We start from the raw sequence: 26,221 nt of genomic DNA on the forward strand, positions 1-26,221 counted from the left end.
ACCGAGTTTCGATTCAGACCAGAGACCCATCCGAACTGAAACTCAAGTTGGTGTCCCGGACTGCAGGCATCCCGAGACCGACTTGAGCCCCCCTGTCCAACCCAATGGGATGCAGGCTATTCTGGGGCATGCCACAAAATGGCCACTGCCAACCATTCAACTGTGCCTCCCACATAAGGACTCTCTTTGGTGCTCTGCCCTCGTAGGAGGTCAGCTTTCTGCCAACCCGACAGGAGGACGGTGATGAAACCGTCTAAGCAGGGAGCGTTGTGTTGGCAGGGGAGTCAGCTGGGTGCAGAAGCAGTCAGAAGAAGAGTGTGAGCGGTGGAGAGCTGGGTGGCCAAGGTCGCTCCTGGTCCTCTGAAGAGGAAAATGAAACAGTAGCGAGCAGTCAGCAGCAGCAGGCTTTCCTGGACGCCAGTTAAAGCAGAAGCAAGAAGTAGGCATCTGAGTTCTGGAAATCCCCGCGTTAAGACGAACTTGTACCATGTGAGAATTGCAGGAGTTAGGCTAAGTACTTGACCACTCATAGCTAGGTTTACAAAGCTGATCAAATACGCATGGGGACGCAGGCCTTTAATCCTAGCTTCCAGGGGGCAGAGGCAGGCACAGTTCTCTGAGTTCAAAGCTAGCCTGGTCTACATACTGAGTGTCAAGCCAGCTACAGCTACATAGTGGGATCCTGTCAATATTTAGAAACCCCCATGCTTGGTCCCCCGCTTGGCATGGGGGAGGGTGGAGGGTGATGTGGTGGTGGTGGAAATTCCAAGTGAGCCCTAGTGGGGGAGGTCTTTGGGTTACTTGGGGTGGGGGTGGTTCTTGAAAGAGAATTGTGGTTGGGCAGTTTTCTTCTACCAGTCACCCCTGCCATGATGCACGGTCCACCTTTCCCGGGGTCTGTAAGTAGAGAACCAGACCATCAAGGTTATGAATCAAGGGGTTGGGGATTTAGCTCAGTGGTAGAGTGCTTGCCTAGGAAGCGCAAGGCCCTGGGTTCGGTCCCCAGCCTCGAAAAAAAGAACCAAAAAAAAAAAAAAAAAAAAAAAGGTTATGAATCAAATGAACTGTTCCTTTGATAACTTTCTGATGTTTTGCCGTGGTGTCAGGAAACGGACGTCTTTGTGTTTATTTATAAACAATAACTATCTAAGCATGAATGACCGTCTAACGTACTGATTGTGGGCTTTTGTTGATTGGCTTTTTTGTTTGCCTGTTTGGTTTTTGAGACAGGGTTTCTCTGTGTAGCCCTGGCTGTCCTAGAACTCACTTTGTAGACCAGGCCTGGCTCTGCGACCAGAGCGCGGGGATTAAAGTCATGTGCTGCCACTTCCAAGCCATACTGGTTATCGCAAGGAGCCCTACCATTTTCTATTTATAGAACTTGGGGTTCTGACTTCGTCACCCACACTTCACGTCCTAGGGAGCCTGTGAAGAGGAGTTGAATGTTTCCTGCTCAGTCATGGTTCCTTTTACTTCCTCGGGTAGCAAGTGTGTGCATTTACATGGAGTACGTAAAGCAGCAGCATACTGGGGACGCCTGCGTGGCTTCAGTCACCAGTGTTTACTGGTGAGTTATGGTGTAAATGAAGGCTCCTGTGCTAACTTCAACTAAAATGAAAAAAACTAAAAAGTTTCTCAAAACAACCCGAGTTTTAAGACAGTGGGGTGATCATCTCAGCTGTGCAACCTTTGGACAGTGCTAGCCATCTCCGAGATGGTTTGCATTATCATTCCACTGCAGATAAATTAACTGGGAAATCCTAAAGACTAACTTGATTTCAAGGCATTCCTTTTCAAAACAACAACAATAACAAGAATCTTGAGACAAGTGTTTCACCAAGAAGTCGGCCCTACATTGAAACAACAAATCCATACACCAGTGTTTAGATCGGTCTCCAAGTATTTCAGTAAATTTGTCAAATCCCATTCATCTGGGGCTACTGGATGTAAACACCAAGAGCTCGTGGATGATGGAGACATCTAGAGGTCACTGTTGGAACTACAGGAAGCTCTGAGAGCTCAAGCAGCCGGAAGAGCCAAGGCACTGGCATTACCTAAGAGCTTGTCATAAACGCAGAACCTCAAGTGTGGATCTCTAAGGTTGAGGTCAGCCTGGTCTACAGAGCGAGTTCCAAGGCAGCCAGGGCTCAACCTGTCTCAAAACACAAAACAAAAACGTTTAAAAACTCACGCCATGGGGTTGGGGATTTAGCTCAGTGGTAGAGCGCTTGCCTAGCAAGCGCAAGGCCCTGGGTTCAGTCCCCAGCTTCGAAAAATAGAAAAGAAAAAAAAAAAAAAAAAAAAACCCACACGACTCATACCATGTCGTTTGCTCAGCTTTGTGCTTGTTTGTGCTTGTGGTTGGAAATCTGAAGACACGGCTTCCACTCAGCCTCTGTATCTGCTGCCTCTACTCTACCATCAGGGATCCATCTGAACGGTAAACCCAAGTCAACTTCCTTTTATAAATCCCCTTGGTTATGACGTGTATCACAATAGAAACCTGATACAATCGGTCCGTGGTGCATCAGGGAGGAAGGGAAGCCAGAATTTGGCTCCGGGTGTCATGTTCACATACAAGGCAGGCACATTTACTCAGCACAGCAAGGGGAAATCTAAACAATGCTTGTCTGGCTGGGGGGGGGGGGAGGGGTTTAACACTAGATTTAATATAGATTTTCATTTAAAAATGGAAATTCTGGATATCCTAAGAATTCTACTGAGGGAAACTGGCCTTTCTCCGTGTCTGTGGTGGCGTGTGCTGCCGGGCCCTATTTAGGATTTGTAATGCTTCATCTCCAAGAAGCTGCAGGAAAGAAGGTAAGTACTAACCATCACTGAAGACTGGTCCTGTGGAGCCTTGTCTGCAACAGCAACAAGCTATGCGGGCCTTTCAAAAGCTTGTGAGGAAGTCTAAGGCTCTCAGCCACAGGAAGCAGTCCCTGTGGAAGGTTAAGCAGAGATGAAGGATGTAACCTTCTCTCCCTTGACACAGCGGTAGGAATAGAAATGGCATGGACAGCACAGGGGTGTGGTGGAGGGAGGGATTAGCCAGAAAACATGATACAATAATATATTAAAATCTTTTATTTTTTTTTCAGAACTGAAACCCATAGAACACATTAGAAATCTGTTTGGTGTCTTACCAAGTACAACCCCTATCTGCACAACAGCTCCAAGAGGAAACCATAGGCAGATCAAAGGGCAGTGATCCCTCCACCACCCTTCAGACAAATAAATTAGCTTCCCAGTAAGTTACTCCCAGCTTCCCCCAAGAGTTTATGAGGATCACCTTAGGTCCTAAAAACCGTGACAGTAGAGTGACAGCCCCCACTCACCACCCAGACTAGAGAAATAAGGGGAGAAGAGCCAGCCCCCCACAGAGCACACAGTCACCTGGCTTAGCAGGCTGCCCAGGAAAGGCTGGGTGTGCATGCCAACCCTAAGTAGCCGAGTCCTTTCTCAGTGCCAGTGAGTCAGTACTTCCTTGTGTCAACGTAAGAACATTTTCCTTGGTAGAATGCATACACGGCCATATTAACCCAAACCTCCACCTCCTATCCCAAAACCCTGCTCTCAGGGCTCAGGAGAGTGTGACGACAGCAGGTGATCACAAGATAATCAGAGGTATCAGGGAGGGAAGGGGAGGGAGGCTGAAGGAACAGGAAGCAGGGGGGAGAAGACAGTGTGAGAGTTTTAAAGAAAATGTGTTTCTTTGGATGGAGATGCTGTCTCCAGCACTGGGGAAATCGAGAAAGCATCAGGGTCCACTTTGCTGAATAATCTGTAATGAGGTCCTGAATTTCTCTATTTTCTTCTAAAAGTTTAGTCTGACACTTTAACCCTGAGTGCAAACAGGGAGACAAACCTTAAAAAATACCAAACATCTACAGCAAATTAGAGACGACTGTTTTAAAGGTGCTTAGAGCTCTCCCAAAGTACAATGCAGCCTTAGATTAAGTAGAGTTTGAGAATAAAAATTCTATATTCAAATCTCCCCCATTTCCACCTCAGAATACATATATATTTAAGAAGTGGGAGGAAATAGCAATGGATTCGGATTTCTTGGCTTTGTATTGAGTGCATCCATCTATGCAGAGGTTCAGTTGGCTAAACTAATTTAGAGCTGACCGAAATCCCCCAGGGCCTTGATTGTAACAGTCCTAATCCAGTAAACGACCCAAAAAGAGGCTGGAGTTACAATACTTTAAAAAATATATATCTCTTTTTCCCCGACAGAACTTTGTTTCTGTCTATAAATTTGGGGCTGGAAGCATACAGCCGACCTCCTCCTGCCACGCCAAAATTCACTCAAATGTACCTTTCCTAACTTAGTCCAATCCCAGTTAGAACACAACTTTATACTCTAACTGCCGAGCCGCCCTGACTAACTCTGTCCACTGTGGAGCTGAGCACCTTCTAGGGCCATGAGTGGGAAAATGAAGTGTGAGAGGACTTTTCTCTAACTGCTCTGAAGGAACATGAGTGAGTGAGGCTGCTTGTCTGGGCGCACCTCTTCACTGAGGTGCCCGAGGGAACGCTGAGCTGCAGCTTCATCAGCAATGGGGGGAGGGCGCACTGTTGTCCACCCACCCTGCTGGCTCCAGGCAGAAATTGCTAATAACCAGCTAATCTCAAAATTCAACTGTGAATTTTCTTGATGTACACAGCAAGCAGCCTGGAAACTTAATACCTCCTTTTGTTTTTTGGGTTTGGTCCTAGAACTCTGTAGACCAGGCTGGCCTTGAACTCAGAGATCTGCCTGTCTCTGCCTCCTGAATGCTAGGACTAAAGGGGTGTGCCACCACTGCCCGGCTCAATATCTCCTTTGTTAACACTATGTTAGTGTTTTGTGCTAATGTTTGTTTTCTTAAGTTCAATATCCACAATTTAGAAAAAGAAATATGCAGTATTTCTTAACCTACCTCAAAGTGTACATTAAATGTACAAATTTTCCTAATTTCATGCCATTTAAAAGTGGTTACTTGGGGATTTAGCTCAGTGGTAGAGTGCTTGCCTAGCAAGCACAAGGCCCTGGGTTCGGTCCCCAGCTCTGAAAAAAAAGAAAAAAAAGAGAAAAAGAAAAAAAAAGAAAAAAGAGAAAAAGAAAAAAAGAAAAAAAGAGAAAAGTGGTTACTTGCCACTAGGTTTTAATGTGAGAAACGGGAAGGGGTAGGGGGATAAACTCAAAAGGGAGTTGCCTCAAGCCAGGCTCTGTGGCTGGCATTAAATGTCAAGCCAGTGTGGAAAGGCTTCTCGTGACATAAGTGCAGAACTGGACAAGATGTCAAGGGAACACAGTCTGAGTGCAGCTACTGTCCCAGACACATTCCCTAGCCATGTGGCAGCTGCTTACCTATCAAATGACAGAGCACAGAACTAACGCTGACCCTGACTCAGAGATGAAGAATTCTACTACACCATGGGCTCGGAACTCCGAATGAAAGTAAATTTGGATTTGGTATGAACCAAAATATTAAGGCTCTTTGTGATCTCCTCAGTTTCAAGGCTCAGAGGCTTAAAATCTTTCACTCTGTTACCTGCAGGGCACACATCACAAGCTTAGTCCAGCCACCAGGACACTTTCTCATAAGAAAGGCACAGACAAGGCCACTAACCTCCTAGGAACAGCACCATTGATCAAATGCCTTACAAGCCATTCACCTCACAGGGTGTGAGCGCACTTCAGACATGAGAGAGCTGGGCATGTAGTTCACACCTATCATCCTAGCATGGGGAAGGCTGAGGCCACGGCACTGCTGCCAGTTCAAAGTGAGCTGGGTTATACAGTTAAGTTCCGGATCAGCACAGGCTACAATAAGAGGCTATAGCCTACCTCAAAATAAACAATGCCATTGAAAGGGGGGGAAAGGTGTGTGTGGGGGGAGGGCAGAGAGCACAGTTTCAATTTGTTTTGCAACTTTGGGCAAAAGGTGGGCATGGGGTAAATTAGTGTCCATGGAGGATCATGCTTGGGTTGTAATAATATTTCCTCTAGAGATGACTGTGGTTAGTGTGAACATAGCCGGGGACGACTGTTTGCTTTGGACATATCTAAGAACCTAAGCCCTAGAGGAAGCTGTTTTCACTAAGTCAATTATCTTCCTGGTTCTATAGAGTGAGCCCCTCCCTCTTCTCTTCCCTGAGATGTCAAATCCATGCTACTCAATAGCCTAGAGTTCCAAGATCTTCCTGCCCTTCCCCATCCTCCAATCTACCCTAAAAACGGGTTTCCCGGAGCAGACTGCTATTCTGTCTGATGCCACTCTGGAGGAACAGTCTGTTTTTCAATCTGACTAGTTCTGGTTTTTTGTTTTTTAAAGACACAGGGACTACAAAGTGTTTTCAGAGAATCCATGGCTGTGAGAAAGGAGAGCAAGGCTAGCCCCAGACACATACTCTGGAACCCATTCCTTAGCCGATATCAACCTGCCAGTCCTCTGGTGTGGGTGGTAACGAAGACTGGGCAGAGTGGCTGTCTGAGTTTGAGAGCTGACCCCGCACAGACGCCCTGCTGATCTGTGGCCTTTAGCTTGCACTGCAGAAAACACCGAGCACTCCCAGGGCCACGTCTTCTATCACCAGCACCTGCTGTGGCCACTTGCAGGCCATCACATGCCATTTGGAATTGATTGTGCTGTTTCTCTATCTTTGTAAAAATCAGTTCCACTTGTTTGAGAGTTACAAGTGGGAGAGAGGCATCCTGTCTTCCACCAGCACAGTATCCATCCCAAACTGGTCGGTACACTGCTTGATGGTGGCCAGGACATTCAGAAGCCGCTGGTCCACAGTGTCCAAGTGTGGATCGGAGAGCACAGGGGCGATGGGGTCATGGGCCATGGCAGATTTTAAGGCAGACTTTAGTACTCCATTCTTTAGATAATTCAGTCTATTCCAAGTTGAAACCCGAATGCTGGAAGAAAAAGTTTTAAAAGAAATTACATAACACCTTAATCTTCAATTCAGCTTGAAGCTTACATGGTAGAAAGGGTTTTGTGTGTCTGTTTCCGTGAATCATCTCTATTTTAGACTTGCCTCTCTCTCTGTATCAGGAGTAAGACATACAGCCATGGTGTAGATTTGGGTGGGGGTGGGGAGTGATTGGAGATATACATGAAGACATACATATTCATAACACTAAGAGGGAAACCCAAACAATCTAAATGTCTAACTGAGGGATACTTCGGATTATGGAGCAGGAAATAGTCCACAGCCATTAAAAAGGTTTGAAATTGAGTGGCACAGGGAAATGCCTATGATACTATGTTAGTGTTGAGAAGTCAGAGAAAATCTTTTACTCTGTGTCTTGGGGACACCAGAGCGCTGAGACAGCGGGTGAGAGTGAGGTGCGCTGTGCTACGGTTATCCTCAGGTGCTCAGGGGTGACGATAACATCATGATTCAAATGTTTCTGAATTTTACAAATGCTACCATTAATAAAAGAGAAACAGTTACTTTAAGAATATCTGGGTTTTTAGCTCAGTGGTAGAGCACTTGCCTAGCAAGCGCAAAGCCCTGGATTCGGTCCCCAGCTCCAAAAAAAAAAAAAAGAATATCTGGGTTTTTTTGCTGAGCAATGATAGCACTCAACTTTAATCCTAGTACTTGGGAGGCAGAGGCAGTCAGATCTTTGACTACTGAGTAAGTTCCAGTAAGTTCCAGGTCAGACAGGATTACATAGAGAAACCTTGTCCCAAAACTACCCCCCCACACACACATCTTTAGAGAGATTATCTATCTTCCTAAGGTTAGGTATTCAATCCTGATGAAACTCACTGGGAATTCAGTTGCCATTGTAAGAGTATTACGAGCTGAAGCTCTAAAGGTGTGACCATTGATGAGGGCTCCTGCCATGTGGTAACATAGTAAGGAAGCTCTTTCAGTATGCCGGTATGCTGGAAGCTGGAGCTTCTCAGCTTCTAGAGCTCTGAAGCAATGAATTTCTGTTCTGTATGGTGGTAAGATGGCTTAGCAGGTAAAGGCAGTTGTCCCCTACTAAGCCTGGTGACTGGAGTTTGATCCTGGAGCCCATATAAAGGTGAAGAGAAAAGAGTCAAGTGACTAAGCTGTCCTCTGACTCCACTCATGTTCTGTGGCACACAAGCCCACACCTCCACAACATACAAATACTACTAATAATAAAGTAAATAAATGTAAGGGAAATATCTCTGTGTGTGACTTTCTGTTATAGCGGAATGAAATAGACTAAAGGACGAAGCAGAGAGATTATCGTCTCAGTGGGTATAGTAGGGTGACCGAGTAGAACACGGATGTACTAGAGGTCACTGGGCAGGCAGAAGTGCCTGACTTTGTGAGAAGTCGACTGTTTTACGGCTACTAAAGTAAGGATCAGTGCCTGTGCAGAGCTGAACTGTACTATAAACGCCAGAGGTTTTCCAGTGTAACAGCTGTCAGTTGATGGATTCGACAGCAGTTTCACTCTCCAGTCTATGCTTCTCCAAAATGGACAGAATTCCTTCAAGAATGACTCCTCCTAAGCCTTCTCAGGAGAGGGACAGTGGAGCAGGAAGGCGCTCTGTCATACCTCTGGCTGCAGTGGTGCAGGAGGGAGATCACCAAAGAAGCTCTGTCCCCAGCCACACTCTTGGAAGATGCAGCCCATGTAGCCACAGCCTCATGTGCTGATAATGTCTCTGAGGTGCCTTTCCACACAGGGTCTCAGGTAGCCCAGGACCACGCCGAACTCCTCCACTTCCTATCACCTCCTAAGTGCTGAGGTCACAGCACTCTGTTACTCTCTGGACACAGGGACCAGTATGACATCTAACCACTCCAGCTCACTCTACAGGCCCTCAAATGCCCTGCAGGTGGCCCAGCGGCTTCCCAGACTCATACTTTCCTCTGCTGATGGCGACACCAGGTGCTGACTGACTTAGCCCACCTGCCCTCAGTTTTCCAGTATCAGGAAGGAGAATTAGGGCTAAGCAGGTAAGTAAATACTACCTTCTAAAGACTCCTGCTTCCTACTGAGAAAGCTGAGTACCACAGCACAGCCATGTAAGCCCAGTACTTGGGAGACTGAGGCAAGAATACTGGGGAGCTGAGGTCAGCCTAGGCTGTATATGAGAGTCTGTGAGAGAAAGAAAGACGAGACAGAGAGAGACAGACAGACACACACGTAGGGGAGTGGGGGAGAGAAGGAAGGAAGGGGTCAGGAGAAGAGCTAGGGAAGGAGGGGAAGGAAGAGAAGGAAAGGGAGGAAAGGGAGGAAGAAAAACAGAGGGATGGATATGGATGGGCTGAACAGATAGTCAGTAAAGGGTTTGCCCTGCAAGCACGACTTGAGTTTGATCCACACAACTCAGGTGAGAAGAATTTGGGTATAGTGGTCCATACTTGTAATCCCAGAGCTGTGCAGACAGAGACAGAGGAACTCCTGGGACTTAATGGCTTGCCAGCTAACCCACCTGTGAGTTCCGGGGCACTAAGGCCTTGTCTTAAAAGGGGAAGAGAAGTGGGCAGTTCCTGAGGATGACTCCCAAGATGTCCTCCAGCCTGCACATGCACACCTGCACACATACAGCAGAAGAGTGTGTGTGTGTGCGCATGTGTGTGCGTGTACGTGCGTGTGTGTCTGTGTGTGTGCGTGTGTATGCGCGCGCGTATGTATGCGTGTGTGTGTGTGTGTGTGCGTGTGCGTGTGTATGCGTGTGTGTGCGTGTGTGTGTGTGTATGGGTGTGTGTGCGTGTATGCGTGTGTGCGTGCGTGCGCGCAGAGGGGAGGGGCTACAGTGTGGATCAGCAATAAAGCACCTGCCTAGGAGGCACAAGGCCTTGAAGTCAGGCCCCGCACTGGAAAAACAGACAGACAAACGGGGGTGGAGGGCAGGGAGGAGGGAAAGGAGGCATAGCCACAGTGTCCTGTTTCCGGGCTAGGCAGCCCTAGAATGTTCCCAGACCTGTTTTCTGGAGCCAAATGACATGAATTTCACTGACTGTTGATGCGTAAACTTCAAAATCAGTCCAGGAGTAGGGGCCTGAAGCAGGAGCTCCTAGGGCCAGGTTTTGGTTCATTTTCTTGACTTTTCTCAATTCCTTTATTCTCTAATATATTTAAATCAGTTATTAAATACTAAGAGAAAGGTATTTTTGGTTTAGATAATTTCAAGCTAAAACATTCAAATTGAAACCCTAAGGTAGACCAGATTAAACAGATTTTTTTAAAAAATCACTATTTTTTTTATTTTTTATTTTTGAGATTGTCTCACTATGTAGTCCTGGCTGTCCCAGAACTCACTGTGTAGACCAGGGTGGCCTCAAACTCACAGAGATCTATTGCTTTTGTCTCCTAGGTGCTAGCTTTGTTAGAGCCCAGCTAGACTGTTTTTAGTGGGTGGGAGAGATAATAAGTTAAACAAACACACATTACTCTAGATACTACACACTTACTGATTGATGCAGGATTCAAATGAATTCTGAGTTTTGGGCGACCTGCGTCTGGGCTTCCCTCACCCCTGTCAGGGTTCACAAGGGTTCTGGGCTAGAAGTAGGAAATGCAACGGGGATGTTTTAAGGTCAGGAGAACTGATGCTCGGGGACTGAACTGAAGGAGGAGTGCAGGCAGACACACACTGTGCATAACTTACATGCAACACTGATAGAGAGGGGCAAGGATGCTTCTCTCATCCAGCGAGGGGTTCCCAAAGCTGAAAATTAAATTAAGACAGGAATTAGGTGCAAGTACTTGCTCCCTTCTCAGCATCAAAGCAAGAGCACAATCTATAAAACACCAACTGTGAGCCTAGATAATTTCATGCTCCAACAGCTCAAATCATTTAAATTAAAAATAAGCTAGGCATGACTAATTAGACACAGCAGAATTAACAGCCTGAATTAACGCATCAAACAGCAATAAACTCAGGCTACAAGGACCCTTTTCCTGCCAAGATGCTGGACCATAACTGTAGGGCCACACGTGAGTCCTCAGTCCAAAGGGACGGCACAAATCCTGAGCCTGTAGAGCATTCTAAAGGTCTGGAAAGACATCCAGGCTCTCTCTGCTAGAGTCCCGAGAGGCAGGTGGCTAATACTTCCAGAGTCACTAAAACCTTATTCCAGCAAGCAAGCCTGCTGGCAGCTTCAAACAGAAAACTGCCCCGGGCTTTCAGAGGCCGGGACGACATAAAAATGGTATTCTGTTAGGGAAGGAATGGCCGCTCTGGGAAACCGCTTACCTTCTGGAACTCCCCTCAATGACTGAAGAGTCACTCTGTCCCGAGGACAGTGCAGAGAAAGCAGCTGCTGTCCTGACTATCTGTGCTGCTCACAAACCTTGTTGCTACTTAATCTCCAACACCAGGCTCGCAGAGCTGAGGCTCTGGAGGTCAGTTCCAGGATAGTTTGATCCCACGTCTCCCACCCCAGCCCCAGGCTCATCCGCTAAGGCACTAGAGGCCAGCCTGGAGCACTACTGAGAGGTGAAGAAGCCTTCGGGAGGTGGGGGCCAGCAGAAAGAAGTCTGAAAACTTCTGGCGTGCGGGGCTGGGGATTTAGCTCAGTGGTAGAGCGCTTACCTAGGAAGCGCAAGGCCCTGGGTTCGGTCCCCAGCTCCGAAAAAAAAGAACCAAAAAAAAAAAAAAAACTTCTGGCGTGCATTCTTGATGGGAATTTTGGGACCTGGCCTCTCCATTTCCCAGATGCCAGAAGATTAGCAGCTTTGCTCTTGATGTGTTCCTGGCCATGATGATTCTGTCTCACCACAGGCCCAAGAGCAATAAAGCCAACAAGCTTCTGAAACCATGAGCTGAAATAAGCACTTCATTGCTACGGGCTGATTTATGTCAGTATTTGTGCCTGACAACTGACTAGCACAGTGTCCTAGAGAATGCCCTCTTTCACACAGACGCTGACAGAAGCCAGTCCTGCTGCTCTGTACCTTTTGGCATTATCCAGAAGAATAAGCATGCTAGCGCCTTCGTCATCTTGAAAGCTTTCATAGTGATGGCGGTCAGCGTTGCCAATCAAGTAATCAAAGACAGCCGTGTCAATGATGTCGAGGAGGCGTGGGCCTGAGTCATAGGGGGATGTTTTCTTCACAGCGTCGCAGTAACTCTCGTCATATTCCCACCTGGAGGCAAGGGGCATCGTAAGGGTTACTGAATGCCAACCACACCTGACTGTACAGCTTCGCTCCTGAGAGCAAGGCCGTGTGTCAACAGTTTGCTTGCCAGACTATGAGCTGTGGGGAGCAACGGTAGAATATGGTTGCCTTGGCCTTTCCTCTTTCATGGTTTGCTTCCTAGCTACCTTGAGGAGAGTAACTTTCCTCCACAGCGTACATGTGTTGTCTTGATACTGTCTGACCATAACTCTCAAAGCAACAGAGCAGACTAAGCTGAGCTGAAACTTCAGAAACTGTGAGCCAAAGAATCCTTCATTTAAAACATTAGGTATTTGTTAGAGACAGAAAACTGTGCAGAAAGCTGGTATCAAACACTGCAGTGACCACCCCTGACAGTGAGGTTCAAGGGCCTTTGGGGTTGGTTTGCAAAATTAGGGAAGTCTAGAAAAGCAAGCTAAGGACAGTAGAGTGCGATGGAGCACAGACTACTGGGAGGATCTGGTGGGGATCAGAGGCTGGCAGGAATACAGAGCAAAAGCTATGCTGAGAGGTTTGAGTTGGGAACAGGGACTACATTAGGAAACAGACAAGAAGCTAAACATGTTACACTCTGAAGAAAATCTATGTTCTGTACATATCCTGAGACTTTGTGGACTAGCTTCTATGGTAGAAGTAATTTAAGGCAGCACTATGGGGATTACTGACTGCTTTTGGCCATATTTACTGTGAGAAGTGGAAGCGGAATGCAGAGCAGAAAGATCTGAAAAACTTGTAGTTGAACCAGGTAAGACGCACATATAAAGTTCAAGGCAAGAGGAGTACAGTTGCTGAAGAGACTAGCGCCATTAGAAAAGCCAAGTGCTTTACACTAAGGCGGTAGGAAAGCCACCTTGAGGCATCTCAGGAACCTGCAAGATCCAGCCCATCCCAGACTAAACTTCTGTGTCCATCCATAACACACTGAAGAGGCCACTGTGGTCCAACAGGGCCTGGATAAGCTCTGAATAGCGCCAGACTTGGCATCATCCGCCTGGTGCGAATGAAGCAGGCAAACGCAATGGAACTGTGAAGCCACTTCCCCTGAGATTCAGGGGTCTTGAGAGGGTACAGACGGGGTTCCTGCCAATAGCCAGGAATGTGGCGCATAGAGCTGTGAGAGTGCAGCTAAAGCTGCAAAGGACAGTCCACAACCTTGAGACACCAGGAATGTGGAACACTTGCCCACTGAGGAAAGCAATGGGCGAACAAAACTATCTCAAGACAGAAGCTCTGTGGGCTTCACTACTGGGACAGGCTGATTGAGACTTTGCAGCTCACACTACACCCATGCGAGTCCTTAATTCTGGACATGGAACTAGAAGATTTCTTAAAAAGAATTTATTTTTATTTTGTGGGCATTGGTGTTTTGCCTGCATGTATGTCTGTGTGAGGGTGTCGGATTCCTTGGAACCGGAGTTGCAGATAGTTGTGAGCCACCACATGGATGCTGGGATTGAATCCGGGACCTCTGGGAGAGCAATCGGTGCTCTTACCCGCTGAGCTACCCCCAGTCCCCTGGATTATTTTTATACATTATTATTATTATTGTGTGTACACATACATGGCATGTCAGGGCTGTGGGTGGCATAGCACTCATGTGGGTGTCAGAGGACAATCTGTAGAGCTGGTCTGCTCTCCTGCTTATACAAGCTCTGGAGACTGACTGCTGGGGCTGAGGCTTGGGCGGCAGGTACCTTTACCCAGTGACTCTCAACGGCCTGAGCTGGAGCATTAAATGTCTGTTCTTGCTTTTGTCCAATCCTGGAATGAGAGCGCTTCTCCAGTGCCATTGTATCTTGCAAGCATGTAGCTTGGTTTTGTTTTTCTGTTTTTTTGGTTTTGTTTAATTTTTGTAGGGCTCACAGCTTAAGATCTGCCGTATGTCTCAGAGACTTCAGATACTCTCCTCTCAGCAATATTGGTTCTAATACAGTGGGCACTGACTGTATTAGGCTGACATGAGCCTAAGGGGCCAGCAAAAGATATTTATTCTTTTGTGTGTGTGTGTGTGTGTGTGTGTGTGTGTGTGTGTGTGTATACAGTTGCTGGTGGATGCCTGAAGAGGCTATTGGATTCCTGAAGCTGAAATCACAGGTAGTTGTGAGATATGGAAATCCAACTCAGGCCTTTGCAAGATCAGCAGATGCTCTCGACCCCTGAGCCAGCTCCCCAGGCCCCTATGGTTTATTCCCTAAATGTCTGCTAAAGGCCCTGTACCAAAGCCCTGGTTCGGCCTGTGGAACTTCCAGTAGCTATTGCATCTTTAGGGTGTGACAGAGGTTTAGTCACTGGGAATATACCTGGAAGAGGAGAAAAGGGATATTCTGGGGCGTCCCTGCCTGGCCAGTTTGCTCCTGGTCCACTCTCCCTGCCTTTGCTTTCTGGCAGCAACAACATAAGCAGCCGCTGCCATCACAAGCTTCTGCAGTGATGTACTGTGCCACAAAAAGTCCAAAGTAATGTGGACAAAATTCATCTCTCCCCTTTTGTCTTTTAGTTTTCAAGACAGGGTTTCTCTGTGTATCTGTAGCTGTCCTGAAACTCACTCTGCAAACCAGGCTGGCCTCAAATCAGAGATCCACCTGCTTCTACTACCTGAGTGCTGGGATTAAAGGTGTGCACCACCACTGCCCCAGCTTAATCGCTCCTCTTTTTATGATAGCAAGATGACTGACAAACGAGCACTGATGAAAACAGGGCCTTGCCTAGCAGGTGTGCCCCAATCCACAATTCCTCTTACTCTCAGACTGGCTCCTATTGAGGAAAGACAACTGGCTGGGTACAGCAAAGACGTAGTCCTGGCTCACGGGAGCATTTACCTGGCCAATTTGCCCTCTCGGTAAGTCCTGCCCCAGGGATGCCGATGCTTCTGCAGAGGCCACACATCTGGAAGCCAAAGTGTGATGGAGCCCTCCATCATGTCTCCATCAGCACATGCTGGCTCTGTTTCTCGGCAATAGTAGCACTTCCCATAGAAACAAGTATTGTTTCCTGCAGGAGAGAAATGAGCCAGATATACTTAAGAAAGAAAATTAAGAATCCAAATTCTCCCTCCAGCAAGACTGAACAGCTAAACAAGAAGGCACCATGAAAATCAGAATCCTGATGTTAGTCCATTTCACACATGTATTTTCCTACGTGGGTGATAAAAGCAAACAGTGTAAAAAAAATCCCCAAGGAAAGGAAAGCTCTCTAATCTTCCTGTGTCTCCCTTTTACCCAGCCTCTCTCCCAGACAGAAGTCAACTATAATCACAGTCTTGCTCTCAACTCACAATAATTAAAAGAAAGCGATGTCTTCCTGTTCTTTATCGGAGCAGAGGCTTTGGCCAGAGTACTCAGAGGCGAGAGTGCAGACATATACTTAGCTTGTCACACTTGGGGGACAGGAGCAGATAGGTGAACAGACTGAGGTAACATGGCTAGACCTCTGTTTACTTTTTAAGGAGTAAACTTTGACTTACAATCCTCCTGCCTCAGCCTCCCAAATCGCTGGAATAAATGCTCATACCATAATATATCTTCACATATCATTTTCTAAAGACCTTTTAATACCCCATTAAAAAAGAGAGAGGGCTCCTTGGACAAGCAGCTGCCTCCAGGGCTGAGTCAGGGAAGGTCCTGGCGAGCCTGGGCTACACTGACTCAGCCAGCAGGAAGGAAGTGCTTGGAGAACAGTGAGACCATTCCAAGAGGAATGGAGCTGCTTACCGCGTTCCCACTGGCCATGTCTGTGGAGTCAGAGTATCAACACAAAAAATAATAGTAAAAAATTGAGAAACCCAGTGAGTTCATCATGCTATGAATAAAAAAATGCATAGGAGGGGAGTTCTGATCCAAACAGAATGCCTACCGAGGAGTCTATAAATGACAGAATTATAAACTACTAAATCACAGCTATCAAAACAGCTGACTCCAGCACAGCGATCGGTGTGGTAAATGTGGTTAAAGTTTGGTAAGGAGTGGAGCATCACAGAGCTCCGCCTGGGACGTGATGCCCAGTGGCAGGGTTTTTTGCCTAGCATGTGTGAGGCTCTAGAGCCAGTCCCCATACTTGGTGGGCAGGGTAGGAACGTGGAAGTAATCAGATATTACTATAGTTGTAGGGTACCTGTCTCAAACACCACCACTAAAAGTGCACCATCATCACCATGCTTGAGAGGCTGAAGCCTTTCACATTTTGATAGCCAGTCAGTAAGTCCCCTCTCAGCAAGGCAGTGCACCCTCAGCCCCTTTTAAACTGTAGGAGTGCTGTCTGTGTGTACATCTGCATGCCAGAAAAGAGTATTCCTTTACAGATGGCTGTGAGCCACCATGTGGTTGCTGGCCGTTGAACTCAGGACCTCAGGAAGAGCAGCCAGTGCTTTTTAACTGCTGAGCCATCTCCCCAGCACAGCTTTGATCCCAGCAGTGGGGTAAACAGAGGATCTTCTGAGAGTTCAAAGCCAGCTTGTTCTACATAGGGAATATCAAGACAGCCAGGGCTGTATAGAGAGGCCCTATCTCAAGACAAAAAAACAAAACAAACAAACAAAAAAAACCCAAAAAACAAAGGCAAAACCAAAAAACCATACAAACAAACAAAATGGATCCTTTTTTCCTCTTATTTTAGATCATTTCACAGTTCTTTACTTTTTCCTATGATTTTTAAAATAGTCTAGTCTGTTTTCACTCTAAAAAGTTAGTATTTCAAGTGTATTCAAGTTTAATTTATTTTTGTAATCATAAGCATTCTATATATGTTACTTTCAATTGGTCAAAATGATTTTTAAAAGATCTTAAGGCTGCTGTACAGTGGTGGCCACACCTTTAACCAGCACTTGGAAGTCAGACACATGTGCAGCTGTTAAGTTGGAGGCTAGCCTGGTCTACAGCTCCAGATCCAGAGCAACCAAGGCTATACAGAAATACCCTATCTCAAAAACAAAACAAAGAAAAGGAGAGAGAGAGAGAGAGAGAGACAGACAGACAGACAGACAGACAGACACAACTCAAAAACAAAACAAAGAGAGAGAGGAAGGGAGCGAGGGAGGGAGGGAGGGGAGGGGAGGGAGGCGGCCGGCCATGTGTCTGTGGGTATGCTGTAGTTGATGAGGTTCTGAGTAGTCCATACTGTCCCGGGCCCTGGAAGTACAGGCAGGTGGAGACAGGTAGATCTCTGAGACTTGTTAGGCAGCCCACCCAGTTGGGGAGCTTCAGGTCAGGGAAAGACTTTGTCTCAAAATAGCAACAACAAGCAAGACGTGACTGAGAAACAGTACCCAAGTTGTCCTCCAGCCTCCTCGAACCCATCCATGTACAAGTCAGTTAACTAACAGAAAATACAAATGGCTCTGCAGCAAATGAACACATGCTACACATGAAACAAACAAACAAAACACCCCAGACGTTTCAGGATGCATTTCATTAATGATACTAGGGGAGGGGCACTCATGGGTAAGGTAAATTAGTTAAGTGTCTATGGGGGCAATGTGACCACATCCACTAACATACAAAATGCCCCTGGCCTACTAGCACGTCAGCTTCTGGAAGTTTCTGCTCATGTATGAAGTGGCATATGTACAAAGTAATTCTGGGCGACAATAGTTGTAAATACAAAATACTGAAGTAATATATAAGTCCAATAAGGGGCTGGCTATATATGAATTTATGGTAGACCCATAAAATACAACATTTGAATCAACTAAAAACCAAGGTGCTAGGCACACCCTCCAGGGGTTTTCTGGATCAGACTATTTGAAGCAGGAAGACCACCCTTCATCTGGACCACACCCTCTGGAAGCAACCCACATAAAAGGACACAGAAGACGACTTTTGCTTTGCTTCTTGTGCTCATGCTTGATGGCAATCCATCTAGCTTGCTGATGTAGCGTTCCATACTGGTACTCAAACTAATTCTTAGGGATTCCGACACAGACTGAGGACCAGCAGCTCGCCAGGATTTCTCTAAAATTCCAGTGCCAGCCTGGGACTGCTGAGACATCCAGAGTCATGGACTGAATAACTACTGGGCTCTTTGGCATTTCCATCATGAGAGAGAAGCCACGGATGAACTACTCAGACGATAGCCTGTAAGCTTGTCTAATAAGTCATCTCTATTCTCATTCTATCAGTTCTATTCCTTTAGAGAACTATGAATAAAATATTAACCAAATGACATAAGAAGTTCTTAGGTATAATATGCAAAGGTTTTTATGATATGTTAAATAAAAAGAATGAGATTTAGAAATATGAATTTAGGCTATAGATCGCATAAAATGGTAGAACTAAACATAAATATATATTTCTATTCATACAAAAAGGAAATCAATTATTGAGAGAGGTTATTGCTAGGTTAAGTAGAAAGAATAAGATGCAGAAGTACGTATAGTGTACCATGTGGTATAGATGATAGGATTAAATATAAACGTGAATGTATACAAAAAGAGATAAATTACTAATAGAGGAACTGGAATGTGTTACTGTAGTCCTTTTGATAACTGAAGCATGTTAACAAACTGAATGAATTACTGATTCAAAATTTAAAATACACAAAACAAAACAAAACAAAACAAAACAAAGCAATTAACAATCTATGGGGCAAAACCCAAACCCTTGGGTTTGGTACATAAGAATCTTACTTAGGAAAGAAGTATAATGCATCAGCTATGAGTTTGTGTTACTCACATTCCTGGAGTTAAAATACAAACAGGGGAGTTGGGCTGGAGGTGGAACCCAGAGACTCAACTGCCCAGCAACTGCTCTACCACTGTACTATATTCCCAGCCCTGAGACGTAAACTACCTAGTCAGGGGACTGTACAATGCCTAGCATGCAATTACAGCTCTCCAGTACAATCACCCCTCCAGTTAGATGGTGAGAACAAGTCTATGCCAATGCTTAGTCTGTGTCTAACGCTCTCAGAGATCAGTCATCAGCATCTGGTTACTCTTATGACTAAATGTGCTTTTCCTGAGTCTCTAACCACTTCATGGACACACTCAACCCAGAAACAGCTTATCTGATCACTGAAGTTCTCCTTACTCTCCTTGGGTGAACTAGCCAATCTAAGCCTCCATCTAGACTTTTCTCCTTTAGTTACTGACTAGTTCACACAAATGTGTAGTGAGAGTTTTGGCTTCTTTAACAACCCAGTTCTGTTATGTGAATATGTTTTTGTTTTAACCTCAGGTGTGGCATAAGAGGTTGCCTCACAACAGGTGATTATGACTTGCCTCATGCTCTAGCAGGGACATGTCTTTGCCAACTGTGGATTATTTAATTCTGGGGACCCTGGAGAGGGAATAAATGCCAGAGCCCCAAGAGACCTGGGCAGGGGAAGGGGGCACTCCAAGAAGAATACTGCTGCTGCTAGCTGCTGTTTTGAGGTTTGTCAAGTGTTTGTGATCAAAGAGACTAGAAGTTGGAGACATCCTGATGACAAAGATTAGACTGGTCCCAAGAAACACGAAGCAAGAAGTAGTCTAAAGAGGTCTATACCCCCTTTCCTCTCTACCCTTCTTTCTCTCCCACCTAGTGTTGTTAGGTTGGAAGGGATTAGAGGGGAACTAGAACTGGAAGGGAGGTAGAGCTACCAGAACCCAATAAAGCAGCATAAAAAGTACGCCAACACAAACTCCCAAATGAGCCTGAAACACAATATCCAGTAAACACCCAGATTTACTATCTTTCTGTACCACTTCAAGTCTTTCCCAGGCACCCCTCAGTTAACTGCTTCTGTATTCACTTGGCTCTCCAATCTAGAAACTTGGAGTCATTCTTAGGTTCTCCTTTCTGCTTATTGTCCTCCTAGCCAAGATGTTGACCACACGGCTTATGTTCCAGTCCATGAATGTCTCTTAGTCATTCTATCTCCATCCTTATCTTAGCTCTGTCTCTCAAAATCACTCCAACAGTCTCTGAGAGCAGTTATCTTGATTCTCCCCATCACCATTCCCTCTCCAATGTCACCATTAGCCTTCTAAATGCAAATCTGATTAAGCCATAGTCACGTTCCCGCAACAGCTTCCCAATGTCCAAGAAGAATATCGATCCCGTCAGTGATCCTCTCATTGGCTAAGTCCACAGGCACCTTCTACTTGACCACACACTCTTCCTGCACCTCTAATCTGTTCATCTTCTGTCTTCAGCTTAGATCAATGTTAACTCAGGGATGGGTGGGATGAACCGATGGGAACAGTAAAATTTCCTGTCTCCATGTCACTGAAAGAAATGTAAGAGTTTTCCACATTGTATTACCATTTTGTAATTTTTTTTGAGACAGGTATTGCTTTACCTCATTGCTAAGTATGAATTAATTCAGTCAGGTAAAAGCAAACTGAAGTTCATTTTTCAGTGTCTGCTTCTCATTTATGCCCTGGAGTAGAGCACTGAAAGAGTCACCACAAGGAGGCAAAGTGAAGAGAGCGCAGCTCCTCTAAACTCTTCCTGTTTTATTACACCTACGAGCAAGGCTGAACAGATCCCTGCACACAGGAGGCATTGGGAACCAAGGCCAGGGTCAGGAGTTACCAAGTCACTCTTGAAAGCAGAGCAGTGACCCATGACTCAGTGTAATTCTACAGTAGAACAGCCGTCGCACGGTCTGAAGACTGAGAGGTGCTTGGATGCCTTATTTCTTTATTTTTTATTTATTTATTTTCATGTGGTGGGGGCACACATGTGAAGATCAGAGGTTGATACTGAGTGCCTTCCTCAGTTGTTTCCCACCTCACTTTTTGAGACAGTCTTTCACTGAACCTGGAGGCAGCATAATACCAATTCCACCGGGTGGAACAGTGATCTCCAAGAATTTGCTCGTTTATAATTCCTCAGCGTCAGAAATGCAGGTGTCACTTCCATATCTGTTTTTTACACAGGAATGGGGATTCAAACTCAGGTCCTCATGCTTGCACAGCAAGCACTTTATTGACTAAGCCAAGTCCTTAGCCCCTGGGTTTCCTCACTTCTCAGATCGTTCCCAAGAGGATGCAAGTATTAAAAATATCCAGGACAATGATGTGCAGACAGTAATCGATTTAGGCCAAATCCTGCATCTGAGGCATAGCCAGAAGATCAAACAGAAATAAAGTTACTACATTTGCTACTGGTAAAGACTTCACTTCCTACTTCAAGGAGTATATATTAGGGTGAAATTCTCATTTTTCCATTCTCACTGTTAGACCTAATTTCCACACAGAATGTGACACTGGGATGTCCATTTGCTTTTATGTCCCCTCGAGGTCTTTAGGTGAGAAAGAGATGCGACTGGTTTGCTCGATGACGCCACACCTCCTTACCGTACTGACCACGACCGTCCGGAGGAATCTCTTACCTACAGTGAGGAAGGTGCTGAGCAGCTGCTCCGTGGCCACAGGCTTAACTTCTGTTCGCAGGTTAACATATCTGCCAACGACCAAGGGAGCTCGGCGGAAACCCAGAATCCTAGTGTTGAAGGATGAAGAGAGAAGAGAGAAATCTTTGGGGATGCATTTTAAGTAAGTCTCAAACACCATGATCAATCCTGTTGAAGATATGAAGGTTTCAGAGGTAGAAGGTGAATGACCTCAGTGTCACAGGTACACAAATTCATCATGTCAAGATGCACGTGATTCTACAGTTCAGCAAAACCAGGAGTGGGCAAGTCACGCAGTACGTGAAAACTGCTAAGCCTAGGGAATGGGAACAGGGCCTATCATAGTACCCTCTGCTACATATTTTTCATAATCAAAACAAGAAATAAGTATTAATATAGCATTAGAAAACACTTTAAACTCAGATGAATTAAAAGCTTTCATAAGCTAGGCAAACTGACTAAAACAACATACCCACATGACAATTTAAATAAAAGCATATTTGAAGGTCTTTCTAATGGAAAAATTATGTGTGTGTATGTTGTTTATTTGTTTGTTTATTGATTGATTGATTGATTGAGGCAGAGTCTTACTATGGTGGCTTACTTACTTGGCAGCTGGCCTAGAACTGCTAAGTAGACCATGTGTCCTCAGACTCAGAGACCCTTTGCCTCCCTGGGCTGGGATTAAAGCTGTTTACCACCACACCTATTACTTTCTTTTTGGAGGGCAGAACTTTAAAACTAATCATGAAGAACTGAGATCATCCTTAATTCTCAAGTCTAGCGACTGTCATTTTGGCATGAGCGTTTTCTCTTACATGTGTAAAAACACACAGGCATATATAAATATACGCCTACATTTGGCCTAGTCTTCCCCCTTTTTTCTTCTTTTCCTTTTTTGGTATTTCAATATAAGGTTTCTTTATGAAGCCTTGGCTGTCCTGTATCTCTGTAGACCAGGCTGGCCTTGAACTCACAGAGATCCAGAACCTTTGCCTCCCTGGGCTGGGATTAAAGGCGTGTGCCACCACTGCCACAGCACAGTGGCTTCTTTCTAAACACAACCTCACTCTGCAGCCCAGTTTACCTGTGAACTCATGGCAAGTCTCTTGCCTCAGTCTCTCAAGTGCTGGAATTACGAGCATAAAGTACTACTCCCGGCTTAGTAGTAACCATATCAACACAGAGAATAGTTTACTAAACTAATGCTATGGAAAAATAGAGTTTGCCAATAATTGCGGGGAAATACAAAGTGAAATAATGATATATCGCTTACATACATTAGACTGATGAAATTTACTATGCTGGATATACTGATCCAGAAGTGAGGGAGGGATAAAGCTGTCGTCACGATCTGCTGGTGTCCAGTAAACAGAAAGGAGAGAGTTTAAAGGGAAGACAGTAGGCAGACAAGGCTGGGGCCAGTCTGACTCTAACGTGCGGTAAGTGAGGAGTTGGGTACGCAGCTCTGTTTGTGGTTCCTTTAAAAGGCTGCAAACATCCGCAGTATTACAAATTCACTTAACTCTCTCCTATCTAGAATAGTAAGTTACTACCGTTTTCTCTACTACAAAATGACAGTAAGATATGTGTGTACCTATAAACTTTGCTATGAACAGTAAGATTTCTGATACAAAACAACACAGTTCTTAACAGAAAGAACAAAATTAACAATGCTTTAGGCAACATATAAATTTATTACTGACAATAAAACATTATCTTTTAAAAAAAATTCTGGCATTTCAGCAGGTGAAAACAATAAACCACAGTTTCAAGGGTTTTTTAAACATTTCCAGTGACAAGAAACCTGTCCAGTGTTCATGAGCGCCTCTACTAATTGCTGTTATCCCCCTAAACAACCTATAGTATTTATTTATCGTTTTAGTTGGTTTTAGACAGTAACCCAGGCTAGCCTCAAAGCCCGGCTTCTTCCTTAGTGGTCTAAGCACAGAGATTACAGGTGTGCACCACATGCCCGCTCCACCTGTGTTTGCTCCTTCTCTTTCTCTTCTTTCTTAGGCTTTTTTGAGACAGAGTTTCTCTGTGTAACAGTGTTTCTTTCTTCGTTTAGAAAAGCGTTTATTGGGCTGGAGAGATGGCTCAGCGGTTAAGAGCACCCGACTGCTCTTCCAGAGGTCCTGAGTTCAATTCCCAGCAACCACATGGTGGCTCACAACCATCTTTAAGGAGATTCGATTCCCTCTTCTGGTATATCTGAAGACAGCTACAGTGTACTTATATATAATAAATGAATAAATAAATCTTTAAAAAAAAAAAAGAAAAGCGTTTATTTTACTTTATGTGTATGAATGTTTTACCTGCATGTATATTATGTATGTAAATAATCTGCATGTCTGTTGGATCCCCTGAAAGGGGTTACAGGTGGTTGTATGGGTGCTGGGAATCAAACCTAGGTCCTTAGGAAGAGCACTAAGTGCTCTTAACCACTAAGCTACCTCTCCAGCCCCATACCATACCAGTGCTTTTGTGTGTGTGTGTGTGTGTGTGTGTGTGTGTGTGTGTGTGTGTGTGTGTAAATGAGAAACAGTTCCCAATATAAAAAAGACAAAAGTTTACCTTTTCTGATTTCTTTTCTTTTCTTTTTTTTTGGTTCTTTTTTTCGGAGCTGGGGACCGAACCCAGGGCCTTGTGCTTCCTAGGCAAGCGCTCTACCACTGAGCTAAGTCCCCAACCCCTCCTTTTCTGATTTCTTAATACATTTTAAAACAGCTTCTTTTGTTTTCACTGCTAGAGGCCACCTATAAGGTGACCGCAGTCACCTCCCTCCCTAGCCCACAACCTTGGAACCAATGTGTCTAGAGGGCCTCCATACCTCCAGCTTTCTGAGACAAAGTCTTGCTCTGGATAGGCTGGTTTGTTTTTTTTTTTTTTTTTTTGGTTCTTTTTTTTCGGAGCTGGGGACCGAACCCAGGGCCTTGTGCTTCCTAGGTAAGCGCTCTACCACTGAGCTAAATCCCCAGCCCCTGGATAGGCTGGTTTTAATCTCACTATGTAGCCCAGGCCAGGCTTGATTGAATCCCCAGGCCTTCGTCTCCTTCATACTAAGATTACAGGTGCTACCACACTCAACCACTGCTTATATGTCAGATTTCGTGGTGATTTTTTTATTGTATCTTTTTTAAAATATTACTCCGATTTTTGAAGCTGTATATACATTGTACAAAATCCAGTATCAATACCATGCTATATATTTTATGTGATGGGAATAAATCAGTATTACAACAGAAACGAAGCAACAGTCCTATGAGGAACAATTAGTGGCCAATTCAATACAGAGATTTGAATTCAAACTTGTCTTCATTCTGATATTTTATCTGCCAATTAATACCATCAACCATGACAATATAAGGCATGCCAAGAATGATGTGACATGACAGGAAGTAAAAGACTGGGGTTAAAAACACTTAGCCCTGCTGGGGCTGGAGATGTGCTCTGATCAGGAGCACCCACTGCTCTTACAGAGGACCTAGATTTGGTTCCCAACATCCTCACAGCAGTTACATCTGTAACCCCTGTTCAGGGACGCCAATGCCCTCTTCTGGCCACTGTGGGCACTAGACACACTTGTGATGCATAGACATACATGTAATCAAAATATGAAAAATAAATACATCTTTAAAACTTTACTGTGTGTGTGTGTTTTAGACAGCACCCAAATATTAGGTGCTTACAGAACTCCAATGGCACTAACTCATTAATTCTAAACAGGGAACATGTGTGTGTTACTGCTGTACTCACTTCTGGAAGAAGTTCACAGACTTTCCTTGAAAGAAAGGGGAACAAAGAAACATGAGATCACACACCTGTCCAAATGGAAGGCCGCCACCTCTGCGTTGTGTCTGTCGTAACCAGCGTATGGCTCCCCTTCTACCACATAGTCTCTGCTGTACCTGCAGAGGGAAAATAGCAAGCAGATGCAGACTCGAATTACATCGGTGTTGGCAGCCACAGCACAAGAGGCAGAAGCCACCTGTCAGCGAGCCCAGTCTGTTCCACACACCTCTTTTCTGTCAACCCTGAGAATGGGTGTTAACACCAAATAGCTGGTAGATGAAGAGAGAAGCTGAGATAAACTAGAACCCTGTTTCCACCTTTGCAATCATCTTTGAATAAAACACAGATGACGTTAGGTTTACTCCTACAAAGTCAGTGTGGTTTAAATACAACTACAAGGTGATTTTCTGGAAGGAAAGAACCATCTTTGTATCTCCAGCATAGTATTCCACCAAAAGTCACGCTGCTTAAGAAATGTCTTTAAAATGTTTATTAATGTTGCAAGGCTTATAGGAGAAGTTTAAGTTTCTTGGGGATGGGCTGGAGAGATGGCTCAGAGGTTAAGAGCACTGTCTGTTCTTCCAGAGGTCCTGAGTTCAATCCCCAGCAACCAAATGGTGGTTTACACCCATCTATAATCAGATCTAGTGCCCTCTTCTGGCCTGCAGGCATACATGCAGGCAGAAAGCTGTATGATGTATACATAATACATAAATGTTTAAAAAAAAAGTTTCTTGGGGAAGCTCTTGCTGACACCTGGTTTTGTTAATGGGAAGGCAAAGTTGCTTCTGCAAACAGCAGTTTGAATAACCATGCCTGTTCTCTCTTTTCAAATTTATCCTGGACTGGTGGTAAGAGGATAGCCCTGACCAAAACCTTTCTGTCCTGCATCTCAGAGACCCCTTACTGTAAGACCGGGTCTGTCCTGCATCTCAGAGATCCCTTACTGTAAGACTGGGACTGGCTGAGGGA

At 45.1% G+C, this 26,221-nt stretch overlaps 1 protein-coding gene and 1 long non-coding RNA gene across 9 annotated transcripts in view; one reads left to right on the forward strand and one right to left on the reverse strand.

Moving 5' to 3' along the window:
* Window positions 1-3,066: 3,066 nt before the first annotated feature.
* The window catches only part of Fam20b (FAM20B, glycosaminoglycan xylosylkinase), a 38,359-nt gene continuing 15,204 nt past the window's right edge, over window positions 3,067-26,221 (reverse strand). For 5 of the 8 annotated variants that reach the window (XM_006250058.5, XM_017598811.3, XM_006250059.5 and 2 more), the window contains 6 exons: window positions 25,279-25,365; window positions 21,434-21,543; window positions 14,941-15,112; window positions 11,897-12,088; window positions 10,608-10,667; window positions 3,073-6,913 (listed from right to left, as the gene is read on the reverse strand). In XM_006250058.5, the coding sequence (XP_006250120.1) occupies window positions 6,682-6,913; window positions 10,608-10,667; window positions 11,897-12,088; window positions 14,941-15,112; window positions 21,434-21,543; window positions 25,279-25,365 (853 nt within the window). In that variant the 3' untranslated portion in view covers window positions 3,073-6,681. Of the gene's footprint in view, window positions 6,914-7,079; window positions 10,502-10,607; window positions 10,668-11,896; window positions 12,089-14,940; window positions 15,113-18,289; window positions 20,323-21,433; window positions 21,544-25,278; window positions 25,366-26,221 lie in introns of those variants that run through there. The other 3 variants (NM_001107187.1, XM_063272331.1, XM_039090750.2) reach the window with 3 other exon arrangements.
* On the forward strand, window positions 21,461-23,737 carry LOC134481574 (uncharacterized). Its single transcript, XR_010057232.1, has 2 exons — window positions 21,461-21,596; window positions 23,526-23,737. It is a non-coding gene; the product is annotated as an uncharacterized LOC134481574 (long non-coding RNA).

Source organism: Rattus norvegicus, chromosome 13 (genome assembly GCF_036323735.1).
Source record: "Rattus norvegicus strain BN/NHsdMcwi chromosome 13, GRCr8, whole genome shotgun sequence".
Classification (NCBI taxonomy): Eukaryota; Metazoa; Chordata; class Mammalia; order Rodentia; family Muridae; genus Rattus; species Rattus norvegicus.